At 45.4% G+C, this 26098-nt stretch overlaps 1 protein-coding gene across 1 annotated transcript in view; it reads left to right on the top strand.

The window, feature by feature from the left end:
- Positions 1 to 26098, top strand: part of ZC3HAV1 (zinc finger CCCH-type containing, antiviral 1) — a 56061-nt gene that overhangs the window by 17246 nt on the left and 12717 nt on the right. Inside the window, exons 2-9 of the mRNA XM_044246680.1 lie at positions 1180 to 1315; positions 3492 to 3744; positions 8243 to 9385; positions 9828 to 9926; positions 13100 to 13223; positions 15492 to 15666; positions 20615 to 20735; positions 25499 to 25601. Coding sequence (XP_044102615.1) covers positions 1180 to 1315; positions 3492 to 3744; positions 8243 to 9385; positions 9828 to 9926; positions 13100 to 13223; positions 15492 to 15666; positions 20615 to 20735; positions 25499 to 25601 — 2154 coding nt within the window. The remainder of the gene's footprint in view (positions 1 to 1179; positions 1316 to 3491; positions 3745 to 8242; positions 9386 to 9827; positions 9927 to 13099; positions 13224 to 15491; positions 15667 to 20614; positions 20736 to 25498; positions 25602 to 26098) is intronic.

Raw genomic sequence — 26098 nt, 5'->3', positions numbered from 1 at the left:
GTAGAGTTGTTTTGAAACATGCGACTAAGAGCTTGTTCCATTTCTTTATAGTCACAGATCATATAAGTATACATTGGTATATAAGACATAGGAGAAATAAAGCAATGGATAATTTTGTATCATTAAAACATTTGATAAGTAGGGGCGCCTGGGTGGCTCAGTTGGTTAAGCAACTGCCTTCAGCTCAGGTCACAATCCTGGAGTCCCAGGATTGAGTCCCACATTGGGCTCACTGCTCAGTGGGGAGTCTGCTCCCTCTGACCCTTCCCCGTCTCATGCTGTCTCTCTCTGTTAAACAAACAGACAAACAAACAAACAAACAAATAAAATCTTTAAAAGGTCTGCCTTGAGCTCAGGTCATGATACCAGGGGTCTGGGATCAAGCCCCGCATTGGGCTTCTTCTTCAGTGGGGAGTCTGCTTCTCCCTCTCCCTCTGCCCACCCTCCCCATTCATGCTCTCTCTCTCTCAAATAAATAAAATCTTGAAAAACTGATAAATGGAATCTCTTTTCTCATTCACTTTTATTGTCAGTCCATACACGTATTTTTTTTTAAGATTCTATTTTTAAGTAATCTCTGCAGCGAACGTGGGACTGAGACTCACAGCCCTGAGATCAAGATTCATATGCCCTATGGACGGAACCAGCCCAGGTGCCCCAAGACCATAGATGTATTCCCTAATTCTTCTTTGCCCCTCAGTGGGCAATCATTTCCAATAAATTGATTTTCATTTCTTTGTCAGTTTTTCCCCCTAATAATGTATATTGGAGGAGATACTGTTTAAAGAAGCATTGCAGCAATTTGAAATACAGATGTGTATAATTTGTGGAAAAAATACAGTGTTGGGGAACCTGGTGGCTCGTTCAGTTGAGCGTCTGACTCTTGGTTTTTGCTCAGGTTGTGATCTTGGGGTTGTGGGATCGAGCCCCCATGTCCTCTCCCTGAGTGTGCACACACACACACACACTCTCCCTCTCTCTCAAACAAATAAATAAAATCTTTTAAAAATACATCTCCTGTACCCCCACTGTTTCATCAATTTATATTTTTAAAATGTATTCTCTAAGCAGGATTAGTTACCAAAGGATGTGGGCACCAATAGCTGAGAATTCCCTGGATGATTTGGTTTTCTTTACTTCCGTGTCATGGAAACACTGACGATTGTTGTCTTCTTCCAGGAATTTGTGCAAATATTCTCACAACGTTCTCTCAGAGGAGAACTTCAAGGTCTTGAAAAACCATGAGCTCTCTGGACTGAACAAAGAGGAATTAGCTGTGCTCCTCCTCCAAAGTGACCCATTTTTTATGCCTGAGGTAAGTTACGATTCCTTAGTTGAAGCAGCAAGGAGGGTATGAGCGGCCGTGTTGTGTCATGGATGTGTTGGATAGGAACACAAAGGACTCAAAGTTACCACCAGGCTCTGCAGAGAGCAGTCAACAGGTGACTGTTACTCAGTGACCTAAAGATTCCAGCAATTTCCTTCCTATTTGAAGTGACCTGAAGATACAGGAGTAGGACTAGGGGATGCTGTCCATCTAGGTGGCTTCCTGGAAGGAGATGGTCTTTGAATTGAGGTTTTGGAAGACAATAGGGTATATTGGTTGAGGATTATAGGCAAAGCTGTTGCACCAATGAAACCTCAAAATGGAGTGATTCAAATAAAATGTCATTTTATTTCTCTGTCACTTGACAGTCTAGATCCAAGTTCATCAAAGTATGGCCTAGGGGCCAAATTTGGCCTGCCACCCGGTTTTCGAATGAGGTTTTATTGGAACCCAGCCACACTCATTCATCTGCATATTGTCCGTACATATTTTCTTAACAAGAGTAAGCTGAGTAGTTTCACGGTCCTGACTCTGTGTGGTCTGGCACAAAGCAGGGACTCCTTCTGGGTCTCAACGTCATATGCGGTTGTGCATTCGTTCGACTGACATTTAGGAGCCTGCAAATGGTGGGCACTGAATTAAATGTTGGAGGCAGCAGTGGACAAGACCTCTGACAGTTCACACTTCCTCGCTGTGCCTTGCCTTGTGAGAACATAAAAGCATCTGGCAAACCTGACTTCCTGGTTTATAAGCTTGTAAAATGTCAATGTGCTTATTAAACGTAGAAATGCTGTCATTGGTCCTGCCCTAATCAAGGCCAGGAGCATTCTTACCTACTCATTAGAACCGTCCTAGGATTGTTAACCAAAGTGTCATTTGTGAAGTTGCGAATCGTTCTTTTTCTGCCAGAGCCTTGAGGACGCTGGTTCTCAAACTGTAGTGAGCCTCAGAATCACCTGGTTTGTTACATCACAGTGCTGAACCCCACCTCTGGCGGTCTAACGTGGGGACGGGTCTGGGGATTTGCATTTCCAACAAGTTTCCCGGGACCCCACTAAGAACCCTGCTGGTCTAGAGTCTAAAATCTGAATACTAGGCACGAGAGCAGTGTGATAGCTACTTGAATCAGGTTTTCGAAGTTGTCTGCGTACCTAAATTGTCGTTGCTAGAGTCTGAAGGTCCTTGCCTCCCAGATAGATCGCGGCGAACCAGGAGGATCCGGCCTGCTCCATCTGTTGGAACAGTTTATAAATGTTCTGATCTTTGGGATTCTTTTATGTAACGATTCAAACATGGGCAGTGCATTTTATATTTTGGACATTTACATATTTTATTATGTAATCCACTCAATACCTTGGGTTAGGGGGACAGAGCAAATATTTTGCTCCTTCACAGCAAAGGAGACAGAGACGCGGGGAGTAGGTAATTCAGGTGACATCACAGGGCTGGGGCTTCGGACTTTGAAATCCGCTGCTTCTCGTCCTGTCCTGTGTCGTACGGTCCGGCCTCCACAACAATACCTCAGTGAGAAATCCGTATGCCCTCTTTTCAGTAAGAACTACATGTCTGCAGGGCTATTTACATAGAAATAGAAAAATTACCTTCTTTAGTTGACCTTTTGAGAACCCTTGTCACGTTCTGCCTTGCTGGGACAACAGCTGCAAGGAAGACCCACATGTCCTTTTCTTTTTTTTTCCTAAAGATTTTTATTTTTAAGTAATCTCCACACCCATTGTGGGGCTCGAACTCACAACCCTGAGATCAAGAGTCACATGCTCTACCATCTGAGCTAGCCAGGTCTCCCCCTCAATTGCAGAATGACTTGATAACCTTCCTCTTTGGGGTTCCTTTGTAATGTAGGGCTCCTTTTGGGTCTTGTTTGGTCCTCTCTGCAGCTGGCCATGGCCATATCTTACTTCGATTCTTCCAAAGGATGATTAAATTCAGGGCTCGTTTAGCTAGCTGGCAGTCCTCTTCTACCCCAAATTAATTATTGGTTGAATACAACTAATCTTATGAGTGCGGAAGACCCCATGTATTTTTTTCCTTCGGTGTACCTCTGCTTACCGCCAACATTTTTGTTGACTTAGGCTTTCCTTAATGACTGTGGCAGATGCGGGAAGGGGTTAATGTCCCTGGCTATTGTCTGTTTCTTTCTCTGCAGATATGCAAAAATTACAAGGGAGAGGGTCGAAAAGTGATTTGCAACAAGTATCCACAGTGTGAAAGGCTCCACATCTGCGAGCACTTCACCCGAGGGAACTGTGGCTACCCCAACTGCCTCAGGTCCCATAACCTGATGGACAGAAGGGTGCTGGCCATCATGAGGGAGCATGGGCTCAGCTCCAGCGTGGTCCAGAACATCCAGGACATCTGCAACAGCAAACACAGCCCAAAGAAACACTCCGGGCACAGAGGTAACTGCTTTCCACTTTCCACATTTTCATTAACAGAGGAAACAGAAACAAACCGAAATCACAAGGGAAGTGTGACTTTGCCTATAATCATTCTACCTCCCCACATGAGACTGTTGTTGCTTTCAGGCCTTGTCTGTACGTATGCATACTTTTACTGCGTTATAATCATAGCATATATGCAATTCTGCAACTTGATTTGCATGCTAAGCATTCTCCACCCCCCAGTTTGTTCAAATGTTTATCATCTTTCTTTTCTTTTCTTTTTTTAAAGAGATTTTATTTATTTGTTTGTCAGAGAGAGAGAAAGCACAAGTAGGTGGAGTGGCAGGCAGAGGGAAAAGGAGAAGCAGGCTCCCTGCTGAGCAGGGAACCCAATGCGGGACTCCATCCCAGGATCCTAGGATCCTGACCCAAGTCAAAGGCAGCCACTTAATGGACTGAGCCACCCAGGGGTCCCTGTTGTTTTCCAAAAGCTTCCCCCTCCCCAGCTATTATTATTTTGTCCCAGTAGTGTTTTGTGGCCATTGTTTTGTCACTTTCTTTCCATCTTTGTGCACCTGTCAACACTGACACGCACACACATAACATTTTTGTGGGTAGAGTGTTTGCGTATGCTGCTTTCAGGAGCCATCACACCTGTGTATAGAAGCATGCACTTCCTTAAAACAGAGCCACTCTTTTCCATAACCACAGTACAATTAATACAGGAAGTCTAGCATTAATGCAAAGCAAACACAATTTAATTCACAGTCCTTAATACTATTTCTTTAAAAATGTATTTATTTTTACCCTTTACGTTGTGATAAGAGAACATAAAATTGACCCCTTTAACCATTTTTTTAAAAAAGATTTTATTTATTTATTTGACAGAGAGAGATCACAAGTAGGCAGAGAGGTAGACAGAGAGAGAGAGGAGGAAGCAGGCTCCCGGCTGAGCAGAGAGCCCGATGTGGGGCTCGATCCCAGGACCCTGGGATCATGACCTGAGCCGAAGGCAGAGGCTTTAACCCACTGAGCCACCCAGGCCCCCCCCTTTAACCATTTTTAAGTGTACATCATGGTATTATGTTCACACTGTTGTTGGCCATTGCCACATCGATCCCTGGAACTTTTCCATCTTCCGGAACTGAAACTCTGTACCAGTAAACAATAACCCCATTCCTTCCCATGCCTGCACCTAGCAACTTGCCATTCTGTTTTCCGTCTCTATGAATTTGACCTCTCCAACATTTTCATAGAAGGGGAGTTATATAGGATATATACTTTGTGATGGGCTTATTTCATTTCATTTCATTTCATGTCTTCGAGGTTTGTCCAACCCATGTTCTAGTATGTCCTTCCTTTTCAAAAAAAAGGAATATATATATATATATATATATATATATATATATATATATAAATTATATATAATTTAAGAATTGCAGTAAAGGGGCGCCTGGGTGGCTCAGTGGGTTAAAGCCTCTGCCTTCAGCTCAGGTCATGATCCCAGGGTCCTGGGATCGAGCCCCACATCGGGCTCTCTGCTCAGCAGGGAGCCTGCTTCCCTTCCTCTCTCTCTCTGCCTCTGCCTGCTTGTGATCTCTGTCTGTCAAATAAATAAATAAAATCTTTAAAAAAAAAAAAAGAATTGCAGTAAAAATATACCTAGCAAAATTTACCATATGAACCATTTTTAAAATAAAAGATTTAATTTATTTATTTGATAGAGAGAGACACAGCAAGAGAGGGAACACAAGGAGGGGAGGGGCAGGCTTCCTATTGAGCAGGGCACACGATGTGCGGCTCAATCCTAGGACCCTGAGCCAAAGGCAGACGCTTAATGACTGAGCCACCCAGGTGCCCCCCGTCTGAACCATTTTTTTTTTAAGATAAAAATGTTTATTGGACAGCATTATATAAAAGTAAAAAATTATAAATTGCATCTTTTTGCTGTAAGTGATATCATACAAGAGTGAATACAACATATGTTTCAAAGAACAGGAAATGTATGAACCATTTTTAAGTGTTCCGCGGCATTAAGTACACTCACATTGTTTTGCAGCCAATCTCTAAAACTCCCTTCATCTTGCAGAACTGAAACTGCATACCTGTGAAGTGACACCTCCTTCCTCCTCTGCCCAGCCCCGGGTAACCACCATTCTGCTTTCTGTTTCCATGAATAGGACTACTCTAGGGACCAATATAAATAGAATCGTATGTGGTTTGTCTTTTGGAGACACTGGCTTATTTTGCTTTGTGTAACGCTCCACACTGTATGTATATGCCCCATTTTGTTTGTCCCTTCATTCCTGTTGGATACTCGAGTTCCTTCTGCCTTTAGCTGTCGTGAGTAATACTGCTGTGAACATGGGTCTACAAATACCTGCTGGAGGCCTTGCTTTCAGTTCTCTCGGGTATGTGCCCGGAAGTGGAGTTGTTAGGGCATGTGGTCATGCTCGGTTTAATTTTTTGAGGAACTCTCATTCCATTTTCACAGCAGCTCCGCCATTTTGTATTCTCACCATCACCGCACAAGGGTTCCATTTTCTCCACCTCTTCATCAGTACGTGTTATTTTCGGTTTTTAGGATAACAGTCATCTTAATGGGTGTGAAGTAATCAGTTCCATTTTGTGATCATTTTCACATTGTTCAATGATATTAACCCTTGCAATTTTTTGAGTCTTTCTGAAATGGATGTGAAAGAGGTGAATTTTATAAAGCAAATAGAATACATAATTCTTAGATTCTAGAATACGTAATAAACAATTACACCTCCTTATATTTGAGACAGGCTTTATTATGAACTAGGGATTTTTCACCCAAAATATCTCATCATTGTTCCTGATAGCAAAGCTGTGAAGAAAGGAAGGTGTATTATTAACCTCATTTAGTTGATAAGGAGGCCAAGGCTCAGAGATTTTTTCTTTATTTATAAGATTTTATTTATTTCTTTTAGAGCAAGACAGCATGAGTGGGAGGGGCAGAGAGAGAGAGAATCTCAAGCAGATTCCATGCTGAGCTTGGAGCCCGATTCGGGGCTTGATCCCAGGATCCTGAGTTCATGACCTGAGCTGAAATCAAGAGTTGGATGTGTACTGACTGAACATGACCCAGGCACCCTGAGTCTCAGAAATTTTAAATGACATTTATCACAAGCAGTCTTAAAGTCGTTTTTCACTGTGAATAAATAAGGATATTTCCAAGGTTTCACAGCAGAGCTTCTGTGTTCTGGTCCTGTCTCTGGTGTTTTTTCTCCTACATTGCAATGCTCTCTGAACAGGGGATCCCCTGGAGGGGTGTTTTCTGGCATAGTTTCCCAATATAAGTACATTGTATGTGAGAGAGATCTTTATTATCCCTCCTGGTTAATTTACTTAATTAACTATTTTGTTGGCAAGAGAAGGATGTTTGCTTTCACTCTATTACTGCTGCTCTCTGAGTTTGAAGGAGAAAAGTACCTCTTTCCCCCTTCCCACACACAATATCATGGCTCATATACCACACACAGGTACACACAACACACATACTACACATATGCACACATACCCCACGCTTGTACATGCCACACACAAACATACGTGCATTCTCATATACCATACAAACATACAAACATACCATGCACACATACCTCACACCACACACACCACACATGCACATCTTACTGACAGACACCTCTCACACACCAACAACGAATCACACACGTGTATCTCTCTCTTTCACATATACAATGGCCCTCAAACATGTACACCACACATATGTCATACACATATACCCCTCACATGTGCATGCACACCCAGCATGATACACACCACACACAAATGTCACACATGCACACACACACACCCCTACCTCCCCCACACACTCTTCTCACAGACTCACAAACACACATGCTCCCTCATTCCCTCCTCTTCCCAGGGAGTGTGACTCATGTGATTTCTTTAGAGAGGCTAATTCTTTTTGATGTTTCTCAGTTAAGCTTGGGCATTTGGCGATAAGACAAAGAACTCTGGAAAAACTACCAGATTAAATGGAATCAGACCTTAACACAGTGGATTGATTGATTGATTGGTTGATTGATGAATCTTTAATTTGCTTGGGAAACTTTGTTACAATACGGGCAAAATCTTAGTGACTTGGAAGTCCCCCCTGACTTGCACTCACGTGCATCTCCCTCGGTCAGAGTGGTGAAAGTTGACTTTGAACCAAAGCACAGTAGACAGCCCTACCTAAGAGTCTGGGGGGTTGGGGGTTACATCTGAGGCCCTGGAGAGAAGTCGAGAAGATCCAGGGTCACTCTGAGTCTCAACCTAGGCCATGGGGGTGGTGTTTCCTGCCCTTCCAGCAGAACAACAGATTTCTTCATCATCGTGAACACCCTTCTCAAGGTGCAGACACACTAGACGGGGACACTAATCTGACAGAACTCAGATAGCAAATTTGGAGAAGCTGAGGAGGAGCCATGGTGAGAACCCAGACTTGGTTGTGCTCATTTTCCTGGTTTCATCTTTCTTTCCCCAGGTCCTCCGGCCTACCGCAGAGACCCGGCCTACCGAGGGAGAAGCAAGAGCAGAGACCGGTCCTTTCACGGCAGCATGGAATTTCTTCCGTCAGCTTCAGCCTCTACTCAGAAATCCTGCACGGCCGCTGCAGATCAGATTGTCCACAGGCTTCCCCAGGAGGACGTGCCTGTAGAGGACCTGGCCCACAAGTTCGTGCATCTGGGAAGTCAGGATGGCCCTCAGCCTTCCCCTGTCCCGCCTCAGATGGATCATGTCAGAGGAAGAAGTCAAGTGGGAAGAAGCCAGCGGTTTTCCGAGAATGGCAGACCAAAGGATCTGTTTTATGGGAATCAAGGTAGCGTTTACCTCCCTTCCGATTCAAAGCCTGCTTCCAGCCAGAAGGACCCTGCATCGTTGTTGAATGGCAAAGGCACCGGGAGAGAGAGTTTGTTTTCCCAGAGTCAGGCTGCCTCTGGCTCTCCTCTAGGTTCTCCACAGACACCCGATGCCATGACGGCCAGGAAGAACACGGGCCTGCTGTCCTCTGACGGTGTGAACGCCGAGGGCAGAAGCGGGAAGCAGAATGTCCAGTATGGCCCACTTTTTAATAATAATGTTGATGGAACGGCCGCAGATACAACTTCCACGAGATCTTTCAGTTACAAAACTGCAACCAGTGGACAGAGGGAAAAATCGCTACCTAGGAGTCAGGACGCCGGAACCGCTCACGGTAATGTCCAGGCCACTGGCAGAGTTGCAGGTGGCGACGACCCTGCCGTGGCATCTGTGAATGGTCCATGCAGAGAGAAGACAGTGTGGGCTAATCACTCTGTCCACGGCACACCAGATGGCTCCAGTCAGGTTGCGGATGATACCTCCAGAGTCAGTAAAACCGGAGCCACTGGTTTTGACTTCATGTTGCCATCCAGAGGGGATAAAAATGCGCCGTGCTTTGGAAGTCAGAATCTGAAAGGCGAGGTCGTGCCGACACCTTGGGAGACCACTGTCCCCACACCACAAGTCCGTACTCCGTCCAAGGTGCCATCCTCTACATCCTCCTCAAGTGACAGAAGCGCAGCGTATGCAAGTCATGATCAGAACTCTGCCCCTGTCTTGGTTAGCCCCGCCAGTGAGCTTGCGAGGACTCCGAGATATGCTCCAGGTAAGTCACCGAAGGACAACGGGGGTGCCATGTCTTGTGTCGGCAGCAGAGCGGTTATGGCTGGTGGCTTCTCTGGGGACGTTCCCTAGTAGTTACTAAAGAGCACAAAGTTAGAGGGTTTGGTTAAGGGGTGGTCCTGGTGAGGAGACTGATGTGAAAACTCAAGTACCAATAGTTGCATCATGTGGGGTAAGCCGCCATGTTTCCTGAGGACGGGAGTAGTTGGGTCATGGGTTAAACAGTAAGCATACCTCTCACATGACCCAGACATTCGTGTTTGCTTTTATGGAGGGGCTGTCTCGGCTCTCATGAGCAACACACGAATCTGGAATTTTCTTGAACATGGTGCCAGTTACATACACTCTCCCATTGTGAGATCAGGTATCTTGATTTTTGGTCTAAGCACTACGATTGGCATCCACACATCATCTTTTTTTCACAGCTTTTGCGTCGGACGTTGAGAGCACCAGCTCTTCCAGGATGGCTGATTGTGGCTCAAAGGAAATTTGTCTTGACCATCTGTGTAGGGGCTGTCTAGTTGGTGAGTAACTTAAGGACTTTCTAGGAGCTGACATTTACTGAGCATTTGCTGTATATTAGGTGCATTGCCAAGAAACTTAGGTGTATCATCTTTAAACTTCATAACAACCCTAGAAGTAGGTTCTGTTGTTAACCCATTTCACAGATGTGGAAATTAGAGGCACTGAGAGGTTAGAGTAGCCAAGTTGGGTTTTGACTCTAAATTGCCCAGCCAGCCTGTGTTCCCAGTCGCTGTGTGATATTATACTTCCTCCTTTTGCGATTCACGTTTATAAAGGTGAAATATACTTCGTCAGGGACCCTCTTTTCATATCCAAAAAGCAAACAAATAAAAAAAAATCCAAAAATAAAAGTGTCCCAGCTGACACACTTCCATAGTTCATGTCCTGTCCTTTAGGCACCATGTCTGTTCTGGGCCACGGGCTCTCTGCGGCCATTTCTCACACATGTACTGAGAGTCTTGCATGCCACAGTCTGGGAGCCACACTTGTTCGCTGTCCCCTCCCACCAGGCTTCCTACAGAGCTGCATCCCATGGAACCGTGTCTGGGACAGATGGCAGCCCTTGTAGCCTGAGACCGCCTGCTCACTTTCACGCCTGTCCCTGGCCCCGGCATCCCCTGGAGCTCCTCTGTTGGACCCCTTAGTGGTCTTAGACTCAACACCTGGTGTCAGAAAAGGAAGACTCTGGCCTTGTGTTCTTGAAATCCTAAGTCTTTAACTTAAGTGCTTTTTTTTCCTTTTTAATTGTGGTAAAATATACTTAACATAGATTTTACTCTCTTCATCATTTTTTAAAAAGGTTTTATTTATTTATTTGAGAAAGCGAGAGAGAGCACGTGGGCCCGGGAGTGGGAGGAGGGCAGAGGAAGAGGGAGAAGCAGGGTCCCCACTGGGCAGTGGAGTCCGAGGCAGGACTCCATTGCAGGACTCCGAGATCATGACCCGAGCTGAAGGCAGATGCCTAACCGACTGAGCCACCCAGGTGCCCCATCCTAACCGGTTTTAAGTGTATAGGTCATAGGGTTAGAGTCACATTATTGTTCAACCTATTTCCAGAACTCTTTTTTCGTCTTGCAAAACTAAAACTCTACTGCCGTTTGAGCAGCAGCTCTTTATTCCCCCGTCTCCAGTCCCTGGCAGCTGCCGTTCTAATTTTTGTTTCTCTGAGGAGGACGACTAGAGGCCCCTCATGAGGGGAGTCCCACAGGATTTGTCTCTGTGATGCTGCCCTATTTCACTTTGTGTCACGTCCTCAGGTTTCCTCCATGGGAAAGAGAATTTCCTGTGTGAGAATTACCTGAGTCATATTTTATTGTGTGTATTTGCCACATTTTGTTTATCCATTCGTCTGTGATGGATATTTGAGTTGCTTTCCCTCTGGCTGTTGTGAATAATGCTGCTAACGGCTTGGGTGTGCGAGATCTGCTCAGGACCTTGCTTTCAGTTCTTTTGGGATATACACCCAGAAGTGGAATTGCTGGATATCATGGTAATTTGGTGTTTATCCAAAAAATTTGTTTCGGGGGTCGCCTGGTTGGCTCAGTTGGTTAAGCATCTGCTATCAGCTCAGGTCATGATCCTGGAGTCCCAGGATCGAGCCCTGCATTGGGCTTCCCGCTCAGCAGGGTGTCTCTCTGCCTGTTGCTCACCTGATTGTGCTCTCTCTCTCTCTCTCTCTCCAACAAATAAGTAAAAAAAAAAAATCTTTTAAAAAAATAAACAATTTGTTTTGATGATTGCATGTTTAATGTTTCAAGAAGCTGCCACACCATTTTCCACAGCAGCTATACCTTTTTACATTTTCTGTAGCAGTGCACAAGGGTTCAAGTTTCTCCATCTCCTTGCCAACATATGCTTTTGTTTTGTGTTGCTTTGGTTTTAGAGCCGTCATTGGAATGGGCGTGAGATGTGGACTGTCATGAATGATTCTATAGTTTTCAGTATGCCTCTTCTGGTTTTATTTTATTTCACTTTTAAGGCTTTATTTATTTATTTGAGAGAGAGAGAGAGAGAGAGAGAGAGAGATTGAGCGTGAGTGGAAGGGGTAGAGGGAGAGAGAGAGAGAAGCTCCAGCAGACTCTGTGCCAAGCGCAGAGCCTGACGTGGGATTTGATCTCGCCACTCTGAGATCAGGACCTGAGCTGAAACCAAGTGTTGGAGGCTTAACTGGCTTTGCCACCCAGGCACCCCCTGTCTCTTTTGGTTTTAATGTAATCACATGCCAGGGCGCCTGGCTGGCTCAGTCAGTGGAGCGTGTGGCTCTTGATCTCTGATTGTAAGTTCGAGCCCCACATGGGGTGTAAAGCTTACTTAAAAATAAAATCTTAAAAATACTAAAGTAATCACATGTGTTTTGAGCATTTCAAAATGATTTAAACCTCAGAGAATGCAGATTTTCAAAGACAGAATGACTTTCTGCATTCCTGTGTTTACGGGCTTCTGATGTTCATGTTGCAAGCACTCGTTTCATAGCTGTGTGCAGAGCCCTGTGCTAGTCATGCGGAGGGGACGAAAGCCATGCAGTGGGGCAGGCCTTTTTTTCTGTGAGTTTGTGGTGGAGGGCGCATCAAAACCTCCACTAATGAGAAAACTGCATGACATAAGTAAATGCCTAAGTAACAGAAGTATCAGCTGGGGGCTGAGTTAAGGCTAAGGGAATGCGAAGTACGAGTCAGATCAGAGCAGAGTGAGATGAGTGAGGGAATCCTTCTGGAAGAGCCGTATCTTAGGCCAGGGCTTCGGGGAAATGCAGACAGTTGTGGACGCTAGAGAGCGTTTTGTCTCCATGGTACCCCTTGGTACCACGAAGGGGTAATAGTACATTTCTGATGTACTATTACGATGTACATTTACGATGTACCCCAGAAGCAGTAATAGTACATTTACGATGACGTCAGATTTCCATGTGGATAAAGTGACTCCTTGGGGAGCGGGGAATTTCTGTTTTCTGATGAGTCTCTCTGTTGGTGACAAGGGAAGCTGAAGATACAGATATGCGGCAGTGTGGGCAGGAACCAGTGTGCTCAAAGGCGTACGCTGGAAATGTGCTTGCATGCAGGTCGGGCAGAGAGGGAAAGGCAGGCCTTCGATGGGGAGGGTCAGCAGCGAACTTGGTTGAATTGGTAAGAGCCCCCACTCAGCAGGCCCTCAGACCTCCTCTCTGTCTTTGTAGAAAGCTGCAACAAAGTTCACTTCCACCTGCCTTACCAGTGGCAGATGTGGCTTGGAAACACCTGGATGGACCTCCAGCCCATGGAGAATATCGAGAAGGCCTATTGTGACCCCCAAATCCACACGTAAGTTGGTGGCCAGACTCTGGCTTGTGAGGTCCATGGTATCATCAAAACAAAGCATGGTGCTACGCTTATGGCAAGAAGAAAAAAACCATTTTCATTCAGAATCGCACTCAGGTTTCTGGTACCTCTTGAGATAAAGATGGCAGATGCCTGCTGAGCTCATGAAGGAAAATATGAGCTAGATCTGAAGTCACAAAGAGCCTGGCTAATACTAGGGGTTCTGGGACTGTTTGCTAACTCGTGTGATATAAGCAGTGACACAGTTACCATCACTGTGTCCTGCAGAAAAACACATTGCAAAATAAAAAAGTTTAAAAAAAAAACAAAAAAGCAAAAAACCACACACACATTGCAGAGGTCGGTGGGTATTCCTGTGAACTCACACTAGGACCCGTGATGATAGCTCAGAAGAGCCTCTGGCTTAATTTCATAGCTGTAGAACACAAGTTGAGTAATTTCATATAGTTCTAGTGCAGAATTTTGTTATCTACTTGAGCATTTTATATCTCCTTTTATGTTTGCTCTTTTCTCTATCCTGGAGGTATCTAAAAGGATACCTTACATTTCTGTTTCTGCCAGGGGTTGAACTGGGTGTTAGCTCTCATGACCATATTTATAAGGGGCATCCTAGTTTTATTAAGGAAACTCTTTTTCCCCCCTCAGTTCCTATGCTGTATTTTTCATCCCTGTGACTTATTTTATAACTGGAAGTTTGTACCTCTTACTCCCCTTCACCTATTTTGCCCATCCCCCAACACCACCCCCAACTCTGGCAACACCGATTTGTTTTCTGTATTTATGATTCTGTTTCCTTCTCCTCCTCTTCCTCCTCCTCCTCCTCCTTTCTGTTATAAGGAAATTCTTTGCAGGGGTAGAGGTGGGATGGGGTGGGGTGGGGTAATGGTTTACATGCCATCATCTTAGAATGAATTTTTGGTGGAGATTGTATTCCTGCATATTGCCACTAGAGGGCAGCATCAGCTACTTTCTTGTTTGGAGGTGTGTTTCTACCCTCCCCCCTGCCAGGTAAATCTGAAGCTGGCTTTCTCAACCTTAGCACTGTTGACTTTTGGGGTTAGATAATTATTTGTTTTGGGGGGGCTGTTTAAGCAGTATTTTTGGCCTTTATCCACTAGATTCCTGTTGTGGACCAAAAATGTCTTTCAACTGTGCTGTGTGTTCCCTGGGGGATAAAACTTCTTTATTGGGAACCACTGATTTAGGAGGTGTTTCTTAGAGCAATAATTTTCCAGCTTGTTGGTCTCAGGACCCCTCTATAGTCTTCAGATATATTGAAGATCCCAAAGAACTTCTGTTTATGTGACTTATAGCTGTCAATATTTACCATATTAAAATCAAAACTGAAAAGAATTCAATATTTATGGATTCATTGAAAATAACAATAAACTCATTTATGGTAACATAAATACCATATTTTCATCTGCCTGTAAGTAGATATAATTACTATAAATAGTTACTTGTAATAACTATATATATGTATGTATAACTAAATAATACTGTTTTCCAAAGAGAAACAGAAAAAGCCATTCAGAAGAATGACATTGTTTTATATTTTGAAAAATCTCTTTAATCTGTTGTAGAATCACACATCCTGTAGCCTCTGGAAAACTCCACTGTGCACCTGGGAGAGTATGAAAGTGAAAAAGGCAAAATAATGTCTTAATATTATTATGAAAAGAACTTTAACCTTCCAGGCTTCCTGTAGCTATTTAAATAATAATTCTTGAAAAACCCGACCTAATGGGAGTTTCTGACATTGAGCCAATCATTTTTTTTTTTTTTTGTGGTCCACTTTATTCTGGCATATTTGTTGAGGAGAGAATATATTTTGTGACATCATTAACTATATGGGGTGGGTAACTTACCTACCCTATCTGCATTTTAGCTTTTTTCTTCTTATTTATATATGACCTGGAGCTTTATAAAGAAAATTTAGGGGCACCTGGGTGTCTCAGTGGGCTAAAGCCTTCAGCTCAGGTCATGTTCTTGGAGTCCTGGGATCGAGTCCTACATCGGGCTCTCTGCTCGGTAGGGAGTCTGCTTCCTCCTCTCTCTGTCTCTCTGCCTGCCTCTCTGCTTACTTGTGATCACTGTCTGTCAAATAAATAAATAAAATCTTAAAAAAAAAAATTAAAAGATCCCGGTCAGCTCGAAAATCTTAATTCTGTGCTTTTGTTAGGGAAGAACAGATTTTAGAAGATGGAGGTTGCTGAAATATTCTGTTAACTTTAAGCTTTGCTCTCTCAGCTTTTCTATTGGAGATAAAGACATCGATTTCCAGAAAATGACTTGTAATTTTAATCCTATCCGACGCATATCCACGCCTTCGTCTGTCATAGTGCTGAGCAATTTTGTCTTTGCCACGCAATGGATTTGGTACTGGAAGAGTAAATCGGACAAATGGGTTGAATATGGAGAAGAGGTGAGTACCTTTCTCCTCATGGAGGCTCTTGACATCTTCAGAAAAATCACTAAAATGTTTGACGCAAGAGAGGACGGGGTAGTGGCAATAGTGCTTTTTCATGTTCCGCACAGCTGTATTTGCATTTTTCTTAGCAAGCATACACTCTGTTGTCAGAAGCCACAGCATCTGTGAATTATTTACAAGGAAACGCTTGAGACCTGAGTCAGGCCCACACCCTTCTTTCCTCCTGATCAGGGACCGAGGTGGAACCTTGAGCCAGCTTCCTCTGTGTGAGTTTGTAAATACACAGAGACTCTTGCTTCCAGCCAGTGGAGAAGGCAGGGTGTGAGAGATCAGAGGGCTGGTCTCCAGGATCCCGGCAGGGTCTGGATTCAGACGGATGGGCAGGACCGGACCTGGAAGATGGCAGTGTACCTCCCCACTTCCCCACCCCAGGGACTTGGAAACAGACGGTAGAAGTTCAGATAAGGGAGTTACCTGACCCCCTTCTGCTGGAGTCATGATCCTGGGTCCCACATAGGGCTCCCTGCTCTGCGGGGGGTCTGCTTCTCCCTCTCTGTCTGCCCCCTGCTTGTGTGCTTGCTCTCCCTGACAAATGAATAAATAAAATCTTTAAAAATAAACAAACAAATAAGTAAATAAAATAAAATAAAACAAGTTAAAAAAAAAAAATGAAGCCAGAGCCGAAGTGGGGACAATGAAATGCCAGCGAAAGGTTTTATTCCGCATAGACGTCGACGGGCCCTGAGTTTGGCTGTGAGCGGCCTCACACCCAGAGCATGAGGGGAAGCGCCGTCTGTCACAGGATCAGCTGTGCCTCCCCAGGGAGAACACAGCACTTCCTCAGGAGAAACATTCCTTTTTTCTGTCAATGGAACCTGAGGAGACCCTCTCCTCTGGGGCCACAGAGAGGGGAGCGGCCTGTGAGGTCCCCAGGAGCCCTCCCGGCTCCGCTCTTTGTGGTACAGTGGTTTGTTTCCCTGCTGGCTTTGCAGCAGATCCGTGTCAGCAAACCATTGCTCACAGAACCCAAACGAAGGATCAGTGGGTAGAGCAGAGCTGCCCTGTGGAAATAGGAGAGGGGCTCAGAGCCTTGTCTCTTGGTCTCTGTCCCCTTCACTCTTCTCTGTCCTGTGGTGGCTTGTAGAACAGGATGGAGTGAAAACCCCTGTGATGCCAACCACTGTCCAGGTTCTCTCCATGGTCCAGCCAAGGTTGATGTCAAAGTGCAGTTCTGTAAAAGTGATTCTGTGAGTTGACTGTGGAAGTAGGTACAACAAACTCAAATTAATTAGCCTTGGTTAAAATAAAAATAAACCATAGGCCTCAGTCGTTCTTATGTCAAATACTTGTGGCTTTTGGTAAGAGAGGGAAGAGGGTTAGAAAAGATTTGCATTCTAGGGACATCAGGGGTCACAGAAGCCAAGGAGGAATGTCAGTGGGGAATAGATGACATTTAAATGTACACAAGTTCCAGTGCTCATGGTCCCTAGTAAAACATCAAGAAATCGAGAAACTTCTTTTTTTTTCTAATTATTAAAGATTTTATTTATTTATTTGACAGACAGAGGTCACAAGTAGGTAGAGAGGCAGGCAGAGGGAGAGGAGGAAGCAGGCTCCCCGCTGAGCAGAGAGCCCGATGCCGGGCTTGATCCCCGGATCAAGCTGAAGCTGAAGGCAGAGCTGAAGGCAGAGGCTTAACCCACTGAGCCACCCAGGTGCCCTAAGAAACTTCTGATGCCCTAAGAAACTTTTTTTAAAAAAAGGATTTCATTGATTTGTCAGAGAGAGAATGGGAGAGAGCACAGAAGGATAGAACGAACAGCGAGGAGAGGCAGAGAGAGAGGGAGAAGCAGATTCCCAGCTGAGCAGGGAGCCTGTTGTGTGGGGCTCTATCTCGGGGCCCCTCCCAGGATCATGACCTGAACCAAAGGCAGACACCTAACCAACTGAGCCACCCAGGAGTCCTGTCTGATAGAACCTCTTGATATGAAGTTCTCCTTGGGACATTCAGTCTGTGTTAAGTGCAGAGTTCTAGAATGTAACCTGGAACTTTATGCAAACATGTAGAATGTTGCTGGATTCCTTTAATATGTGGCATATGTTCTTGGTGATGTGAATAAATTATGACTCCCTCATATTAATTAGACCCATCATTATATAAATTGAGTTGGCTCTTCTGTTTTTTTTTTTTTTTTTAAGATTTTACTTATTTATTTTGAGAGAGAGAACGAATAAGAGAGAGCTTGAGAGGGTAGAAAAGTCAGAGGGAGAAGCAGACTCCCTGTGAGCTGGGAGCCTGAAGTGGGACTTGATCTCGGGACCACAGGATCATGACCTGAGCCAAAGGCAGTCACCAACCCGACTGAGCCACCCAGGTGCCCTTGGCTCTTCTGTTACTAAAAAAAAACAAAGGAAAATAGGCCCTAGGTTTGATGTTTTCTTGCTGTCTGTCCAGGTGAAGTAAAAATGGGTCAAGTCTGTAGCTCTTTGATGGCCTGGTTTGATCCAGTGTAGAGTTTAGGATATTTGGAGAGAAGAATGGACTGTATAGCCTTCAGATGGGGAGAGTCCTACAGGTTTTATTTCTTGCAGCTGAATTTTGAATAAAAGTTGGGGCAACTCAGATTTCTGGGTTCAGAGTCTCTCTAGTAGAAACTGGGAGAATGGCTTTTGGCAACCAAGGGTAGGTGCATCACCCAAGGCGAAGGCACGCCATCGCTCTAGAAACCAAGGCAGTGATGTGGGCGCAGGGCAAAAGCCAGGACCCAGTTATGGAAATGGAGGTACACATTCAAGTCTTTTGGGAGAATAAATCATTGAAGGCCCTGTTGCTCATTCACTCCTTCACTTACTCAGAACTGGAGTACGGTGTGAGGAGAGGGCCCGCAGGTGGACCAAGTGGGAGGCACACTGGGCTGTTCAGACACTCAGACACAGAAATTGCCCCACTCTGTTCAGTAGGACAACCACTAGCCACTTGTGGTGACTATTTCATTTTCATTCAATTCATTACATTCAAATAAAATGAACACTTCATTTCCTTGGTCACACCAGTACCAGACAGCTACCTGTAGCTAGTGACTATCAAACAGGAAAACGCAAGAGAACATTTTCAGGGAAACTTTCCAGAAAGTTCCAGCAGACAACACGGGTGCAGACCCCAAAGCCTTGCGAGTTGAAGTCAGGTCCCAGACCAGCAACATGGGCACCACGGGAGGCCTCTGACAAGCAGAATTAAAAACCCTGTTCCTTGAATCTTGGTCTGCATTTTCACAGGATTCCCCGCCCTGCCCACCATGATTCACACACAAATTAAAGTGTGAAAGGCTCTGGCCCAGAGCGTGTGAGGTTCCTTCCAGCCAGGAACAGGGTCCTGCTGAGCTGAGCTGGCGGTGGAAGGACCCAGGACTTCATCTGTCAGAATGGGAGGTTAGGACAGAGATTCGAGGTGGCAGACCAGGGTCCCCAGAGGTGACAGATCTGCCTTGCCAGCCCCTATGTTCTGTGTCCGTAGGCATTTGTCCACATTGGCTGCTCTTTGGGATCCTAGGGGGTCATGTGACTCCCCCCCCCCCCATCATCGAATCGTGGCAGTCTTACTTCCTCCTGCCCACTGCTGGTGGCAATCTCCTGTACAATTACCTGGGTGGGTAATGTCCCAGCACCTGTTGCAACAAACCCCTTCGAGGTGTGGCTTCATGGTTGGATGCTGTCATTCAGGAAGTTCTGCTAACGGGAGCCTCCGTGCCACTTCCAGCCCTCTGTCCTGGTTCTAGCTTCTGAACCTCATTCTCGTTTATTCCCGCTTTGCGCTGTGTGCGGATACCCGAACCCAGCTTCCCTGACCTCGCCGTAGTCCTCTCCAGGCTAAAGAGACCTAGTTCAGGCCCTTCTCCATCCAGGATGATTTACTTGGAGGCTTTCGAGGTGGCCCCCTCCCTTTACATCCAGCAGGTGTATTCACCGGGGAAGTGGGAAGGGGTGGGTGTAGCTGAGGTCTTGTCCTTAAAGAGACGGGGAGACCCTCCCTGCCACCGGCTGGGAATTGTCTGTCATTAGCTCCTCCATTCTAGGTCATAAGGAACAAGCGTCTCTTCACCATTACGTATCGGGAACCCCTGCTTTTAGGGCTTACATCTAGTCCGCCCTGGTCTGCCACCCCGGCACAGGCTGTGGACAGTGGAATGGTGGCCTGGCTCGTCTCCTTACCAGAATCAACACACTTCCCTTTACCCCACTCATTCTGAGGCTCAGACCCTTCATACAGGCCTTGAGACCAGATTCTGTCTTTACATTGTTGGGGGGCTGTGCTCCTTTCTTCGTTCATTACACAGCTCCAGTGAGAGGCAAATCCAAGTGCTTTTTCAATGTTGTTGACCGACTGGAGGGAGGGGGTGGTCCATTTTATCTGCTTACTGTGGTTCAGGGCAGAGAAGAAGGGGTGGGTTGTCTACACTGGGACCACAGTGGGTCCATGGGAGCTTCCCTGCCTTTTAGGACAACTCCAGCCTGCTTCCTCACACGTGATGGGCTAAAAACAGCTACGGTGTCTGACTTCATGCCTGAGTGTTGGATTCTGTTCGACAATAACGGCAGACATGATTTCTGTTCTGTGGGTTTAGGGGGCTCTGTATGCTTGGGTCTTATTTTATAGAAGGTGTGAAAAGGACATTGTAAAGAGCTCTGTTTTTCAGGCATCCCCCAAGCGTAGGGTCCGTTTCTGCAAGTAGATTGGTCTCTTCCAGCCCCGTGATGGGGACACCACAAGACCATGTGACGTGGCCCCAAGCCGGCTGCCTTTGCAGTCTGGTTTGGGAGGCAAGATGCATTCCTGTTGAAATCCCATGGCTAAAATACAATTGTGTAAGATATAATGGTTGAGGTTTCTCAAAAGCCTAGCCTGAAGTGTCTTTAACTTTGTTTTTGTTTTTTTTAAAATTAGGCTGACAGTCAGCAAGCTTCTAACATCGACTCTTCCTACCTGGAGTCCTTCTTCCTGGGCCATCCCAGGGGTGTTGTGGCATTCCACGTGGGCTCCCAGAACTACGAGCTGAGTTTCGCAGGTAAGACTTAGCATTTGGCAGTGATGCCCGTTGTTGGGATGTGGCATGTGGTGTCCACGTGGCGGTGGCAGTAGAGCGGAGGTGCAGGCCGTGCTTTTCAGCAAGGCCGGCAGCACGGTGGGGGGCAGCCAGCGGCTGTCAGGAGACCTGTGCCCGAGAGCCTCGGCTCTGACAACAGCAGAGACTTTGCTTGGGCCCACTGGTGCCTTCAGAACTCTAGAATCTTGCTGTACCTTTTGGGCTTCATCATCGCAGTCACTGATCTTATCCATCTCCTTGACTGAGATTTGGCCTTCTGCCCTGTTTATCTGAGCCACCGTGGAAAGGCCTTCCGCTTAGCTTCAACCAGTCTGTTGCGTTTAGTAAGAGATCAGGGCAGGAACAGCCCTCCCTCTAAAGGTACTGTCCCATCGGCTGCACCCCTGGGACACTTCCTTGCATATGGTCGGATGGTTGTCCTTTCGGGGCACCCTGCAGGTGCTTTGAAAGAGGTAAAGAAGACATTCTCAGGTCTTTGACATTCCAGGTGGCACCTGACATCTGTACCCTATATCAGTTACTGTGTATTGAGGAATGTAGCTTCGAAAGGCCATTACACCAATTACTGTATGTTGGAAAGCAGTCTGGTTCTCCATATCAAGAGATAGTAAAAAAATGCTTGCTCTAGGGTGCCTGGCCGGCTTAGTAGATCATGTGACTCTTGATCGCAGGGTCATGAGTTCAAGCCCCATGTTGGGCATGAAGCCTGCTTTTTCATTTTCTTGAGAATCATTCTAAGGAAATAATTCACCAGGAGGGAAAAAAAAAAAGCAATGAGCATGAAGATCTTTAGTAAAGCCCCTATTTGACATACTGCAGTAGAGAAACAGCCTGTAGGTTAGCCCTGTAGTGACTAAACCAATTGTGGTATTAAATTTTGGTGGAGTACTGGTTAAAAATTATGATTATGAAAACTGCACAGTTAAAACCAAAATTTAATGTTGTTAAGTGAAAAAGGCAGAAACCCCAAATTTAAACTTTTGTGCCTTTCTCTTTAGGTGTTGCATTTCAAATGAAAAGGTTTTTTTTTTTTTTTTTCAAATGAGAGGTTTTTGTTTTTGTTTTTTTTTAATTTAATATGCATGGTAAATGCAACAGTGTATGCACGTGGACCAAGGCCAGAAGGGAATAAGAAGAAACAGAAATCTCTTCTGTCGATGGTGAAATTGAGAATGGCTTAAATCAAAAAAAAATTTTTTTCTTTGGTTGTTATTCTATTGTTTTGGCAATTTAAAAAAGAGGTGGAGAGAGGAGAACCAGTAATGTACCTTGTTGCCAAACCTGGAGAAATTTGAACTGCAGTTTTGTTCACTTGGTTCATAGAAACTAGTTCAGAGCAATTTGTGGTATTCTAGGTGATTTTTTTCTTATTTCTTATTTCTTATTTTGACATCCCTTAAACTGGTATTGGCACGCCAGCTCTGTTGTTAGGCACTGTTCTGGGTGTGGGCATCAGGCAATTTCTGAAAGTAATGACAGCTCTGGGGAAAACGACGCAGTGTGATGGAGAAGCCAGGGAATTGGAGGAGTCCCTAGGAGAGCACCCAGTTTTGTCCGCGCAGGAACCCTTGGTAGGGAGGCCGCAGCCCGTGCACAGGGGAAGGAAAGCCCCCCCAAGAGAGGGAAGGGCTGGAGCTAAGACTGTGAATGGCGGACAAGCTGGAGGTTTCAAAGAACACTGAGAAGGTCTGTAAGAGACGAGAGCCACATAAAGGGTTGGAACGGAGTCTTGCCACCAGGTCATTTACTTATGTATTTATTTTGAGGGGGATGTGGATGAGCGGGGGAAGGGCAGAGAGGGTCAGGCAGAGGGAGAGGGAGTAGAGCCCATTCCTGCCTGATCCCACAGGCAGACTGGGGCTGGATCCCATGACCCTGCGATCATGACCTGAGCCGAAATCAAGAATCCATGCTTAACCAAGTAAGCCACCTGGGCTCCCCACACCATCTCATTTTATCTTATTTATTTATTTATACTTTTTTAAAAAAAGATTTTATTTATTTGTTTGATAGAGATCACAAGTAGGCAAAGCAGCAGGCAGAGAGAGAGGGAGAAGCAGACTTCCTGCTGAGCAGAGAGCCCGATGTGGGGCTCGATCCCAGGACCCTGGGATCATGACCGGAACCAAAGGCAGAGGCTTTAACCCACTGAGCCACCCACGCGCCCCTCATTTTACCTTTTTATTGCTATGTTTGTTTCACTTTGCATCAACTATACTGAAGCATAATTGCTTCAATAAAATACTTCCTTTTTTTTTTTTTTAAGATTTTATTTAATTGAGAGAGAGAGAGAGCAAGCACACAGTTAAGGGGAGGGGCAGAGGGAGCAGACCAGTGAAGCAGACTGTCGGCTGAGCAGGGAGCCAGACACGGGGCTTGGTCCCAGCACCGCAGGATCATGACCTGAGCCAAAGGCAGGCGCTCAACCAACGGAGCCACCCAGGTGCCCCAAATGCATCCATTTTAAGTGTGCAGTTGGGTGAGCACTGACATACGGATGCAACTGCTCTCCTGATCAAGCTCGAGAACATTCCCATCAGTCCCAAAAGTTTCCTCACGCTCCTTTTGCAGTCGGTCTCTTCCGTTCTCTGTCCCTGTAGATTAGTTTTATCTATTCTAGGACATCATATAAAGAACAGCTTATGATATGAGCTCTGCATGGGGCTGACTTCTTTCACTCAGGATGTTTCTTAGACCCGTCTGTGTCATTGCACGTGCAGTAGTTCTTCCCTTTTCAATGCCGAGTCATGCTTAATTTTAAGGCTATACCATGGTTTGTTTTCATCTATTCTCACTTAGTATTTTTGGTTGTTCTTTTTTTTCTTTTCTTTTCTTTTTTTTTAAAGATTTTATTTATTAGTTTGATAGAGAGAGAGAGAGACAGTGAGAGAGGCAACACAAGCCGGCGGAGCGGGCGAGGGAGAAGCAGGCTCCCCACTGAGCAGAGAGTCGGAAGTGGGCCTCCGTCCCAGGACCCTGGGATCATGACCTAAACGGAAGGCAGCCGCTCAATGACTGAGCCACCCAGGCACCCCTTTTCGGTTGTTTTCACTTCTTGGTTGTTAGAATAACGCCACTTGAATCATTTAAACGCAAGTCTTTGTGTGGGTGGAAGTTTTCATTTCTCTTGGTTAAGTACAAGAGAGCGGGATTGCTCAATCAAGTAGGTACTCTGTGTTTAACTTCGTAAGAAACTGCCCAACTGTTTTCCAAGGCGTTTGTGCCATTTTATACTTTCACTAGCAATGTAAGATGATTTCCTTTCTTTAAAAGATTTTATTTTATTAAATCAAATTAATTTTAATTAAATTTAATTAATTTAACAAAATCAATTTAATTTTAAATTTAATAATTTAAATATTAATTAATGATTTAATTTAATTCAATAATTGAATCAATTTTTGATTAATTTAAACTTAATTTAATACAATTAAATTGATTTTGTTCAATTAAATTTTATTAAATTTTATTTATTTGAGAGAGCGAGAGAAAGCACAAGTGTGTAGGCGGGGGGAAGGGCAGAGGAGGAGGGAGAGAGAATCCTATGCAGACTCCCCGCCGAGAGCAGAGCCTGATGTAGGGCCCAGTCCCAGCATCTTGAGATCACAATCTGCGCTGAAACCAAGAATCAGATGCTCAGACACCCAGAAGATTTACTTTGTAAAGAGCTCCCTCTGGGGACGCCTGGGTGGCGCAGTTGGTTAAAACGACTGCCTCCGGCTCAGGGCGTGATCCTGGAGTCCCGGGATCGAGTCCCACATCAGGCTCCCAGCTCCATGGGGAGTCTGCTTCGCTCTCTGACCTTCTCCTTGCTCATTCTCTCTCTCACTGTCTCTCTCTCTCTCAAATAAAAAAAAAAAAAAAAAAAAAAAAAGAGCTCCCTCTGGCTGCAACTTGGGCCTGGGTCAACAAGGTGCATGAATTGAAAATGACATTTCGGGGCACCTGGGTGACTCAGTGGGTCAAAGCCTGTGCCTTCCACTCAGGTCATGATCCCAGAGTCCTGGGATCGGACCCTGGGCTCTCTGCTCAGTGGGGAACCTGCTTCCTCCTCTGTCTCTCTGCCTACTTGTGATCTCTGTCTGTCAAGTAAATAAAATAAAATCTTAAAAAAAAAAAGAAAGAAAGAAAGACAATAACAGTTCACACTTGAAGATCCTTCAAGATATAGCTACCACATTCCAACCCAGAATCACTGATGCCTGGTTTAGGGCAGCTTGCGGAGAGGATGTCTTGTTATCTGGCTGCCCTCGTCCTTCCCTTTACTCTCTGACTTTGATTTACAGATTAGATTAATTGCAGACTGCTCCTCTCATTGCCTCTTTGTTTCCTGGGTCTTATCAGAAGGGCAGGAAAGGATACAAGTTTTTAATCATGAGCAATTCCCATCCGAAAAAATTTTCTCTGTTCATACCTTTTACAGTTCAGCCATGCATATTTGCTGTGGTACTAGCCTAAGGAAAATAACAGGAGGGGTGCCTGGGTGGCTCAGTGGGTTAAAGCCTCTGCCTTTGGCTCAGGTCATGATCTCAGGGTCCTAGGATCGAGCCCCGCATTGGGCTCTCTGCTCAACGGGAAGCCTGTTTCCCTTCCTCTCTCTCTGCCTGCCTCTCTGCCTACTTGTGATCTCTATCAAATAGATAAATAAAATCTTAAAAAAAAATAACAGGACATCATTTTCTAGGACTAATTGTTGGTTTTTGTTTTCATTTTTCTCTCTAAAGGCATGATTCAGACAAACGTAGCTTCCAAGACCCAAAAACGTGTGGTCAGAAGGCCAAAATTTATGTCGTACAAGGATGTGGAGCAGATTAAAAGTGGGTTCAGGTAAGTGTTTGGAAACATTGCGTCTGGCAGGTCCTCAAGACAGTCACCCACTGATCTCACCAACGGACTCGTCCAGTCTGTGCTCTTGAACTCTTCCTGCTTTCATTTCACAGTGGTTTCCTCTTGCATCATCTGCGCTCGTGAAGCAGTACAGGGGGCCCAGAAGGGTGGGCGAGCAGGAAATCCATCTCCCTGGGATTCGCAGGGGACGTGGGGCAAACCTCCCATACCGGGGTCCCAGCTTCTTCACCGTGAATGGCCCGGTCGATGGGGTGAGCCTCGGAAGTAGTCAAGTGCACAGTTAAAGGCGTTTTGTTTTGTTGTGGGTTCTTCTGTGTGTCTTTAGTGCAGCTGAGTGGATTTAACAAGGGGAGGTGGCAGAGAAAGAAATGGAAGAAGAGAGGGATGTGTTAGCTGCCTGAGGGAGGAGATATGGACAATGATACATGAGACGAAAGGGGATTGTCTAAAGGACACTTTGCTGTGGGGGTTCAGTG

Source organism: Neovison vison, chromosome 4 (assembly GCF_020171115.1).
Source record: "Neovison vison isolate M4711 chromosome 4, ASM_NN_V1, whole genome shotgun sequence".
Taxonomy (NCBI): Eukaryota; Metazoa; Chordata; class Mammalia; order Carnivora; family Mustelidae; genus Neogale; species Neogale vison.
The sequence above is the reverse complement of the archived record's forward strand: the minus strand, read 5'-3'. Positions and strand labels throughout refer to the sequence as shown.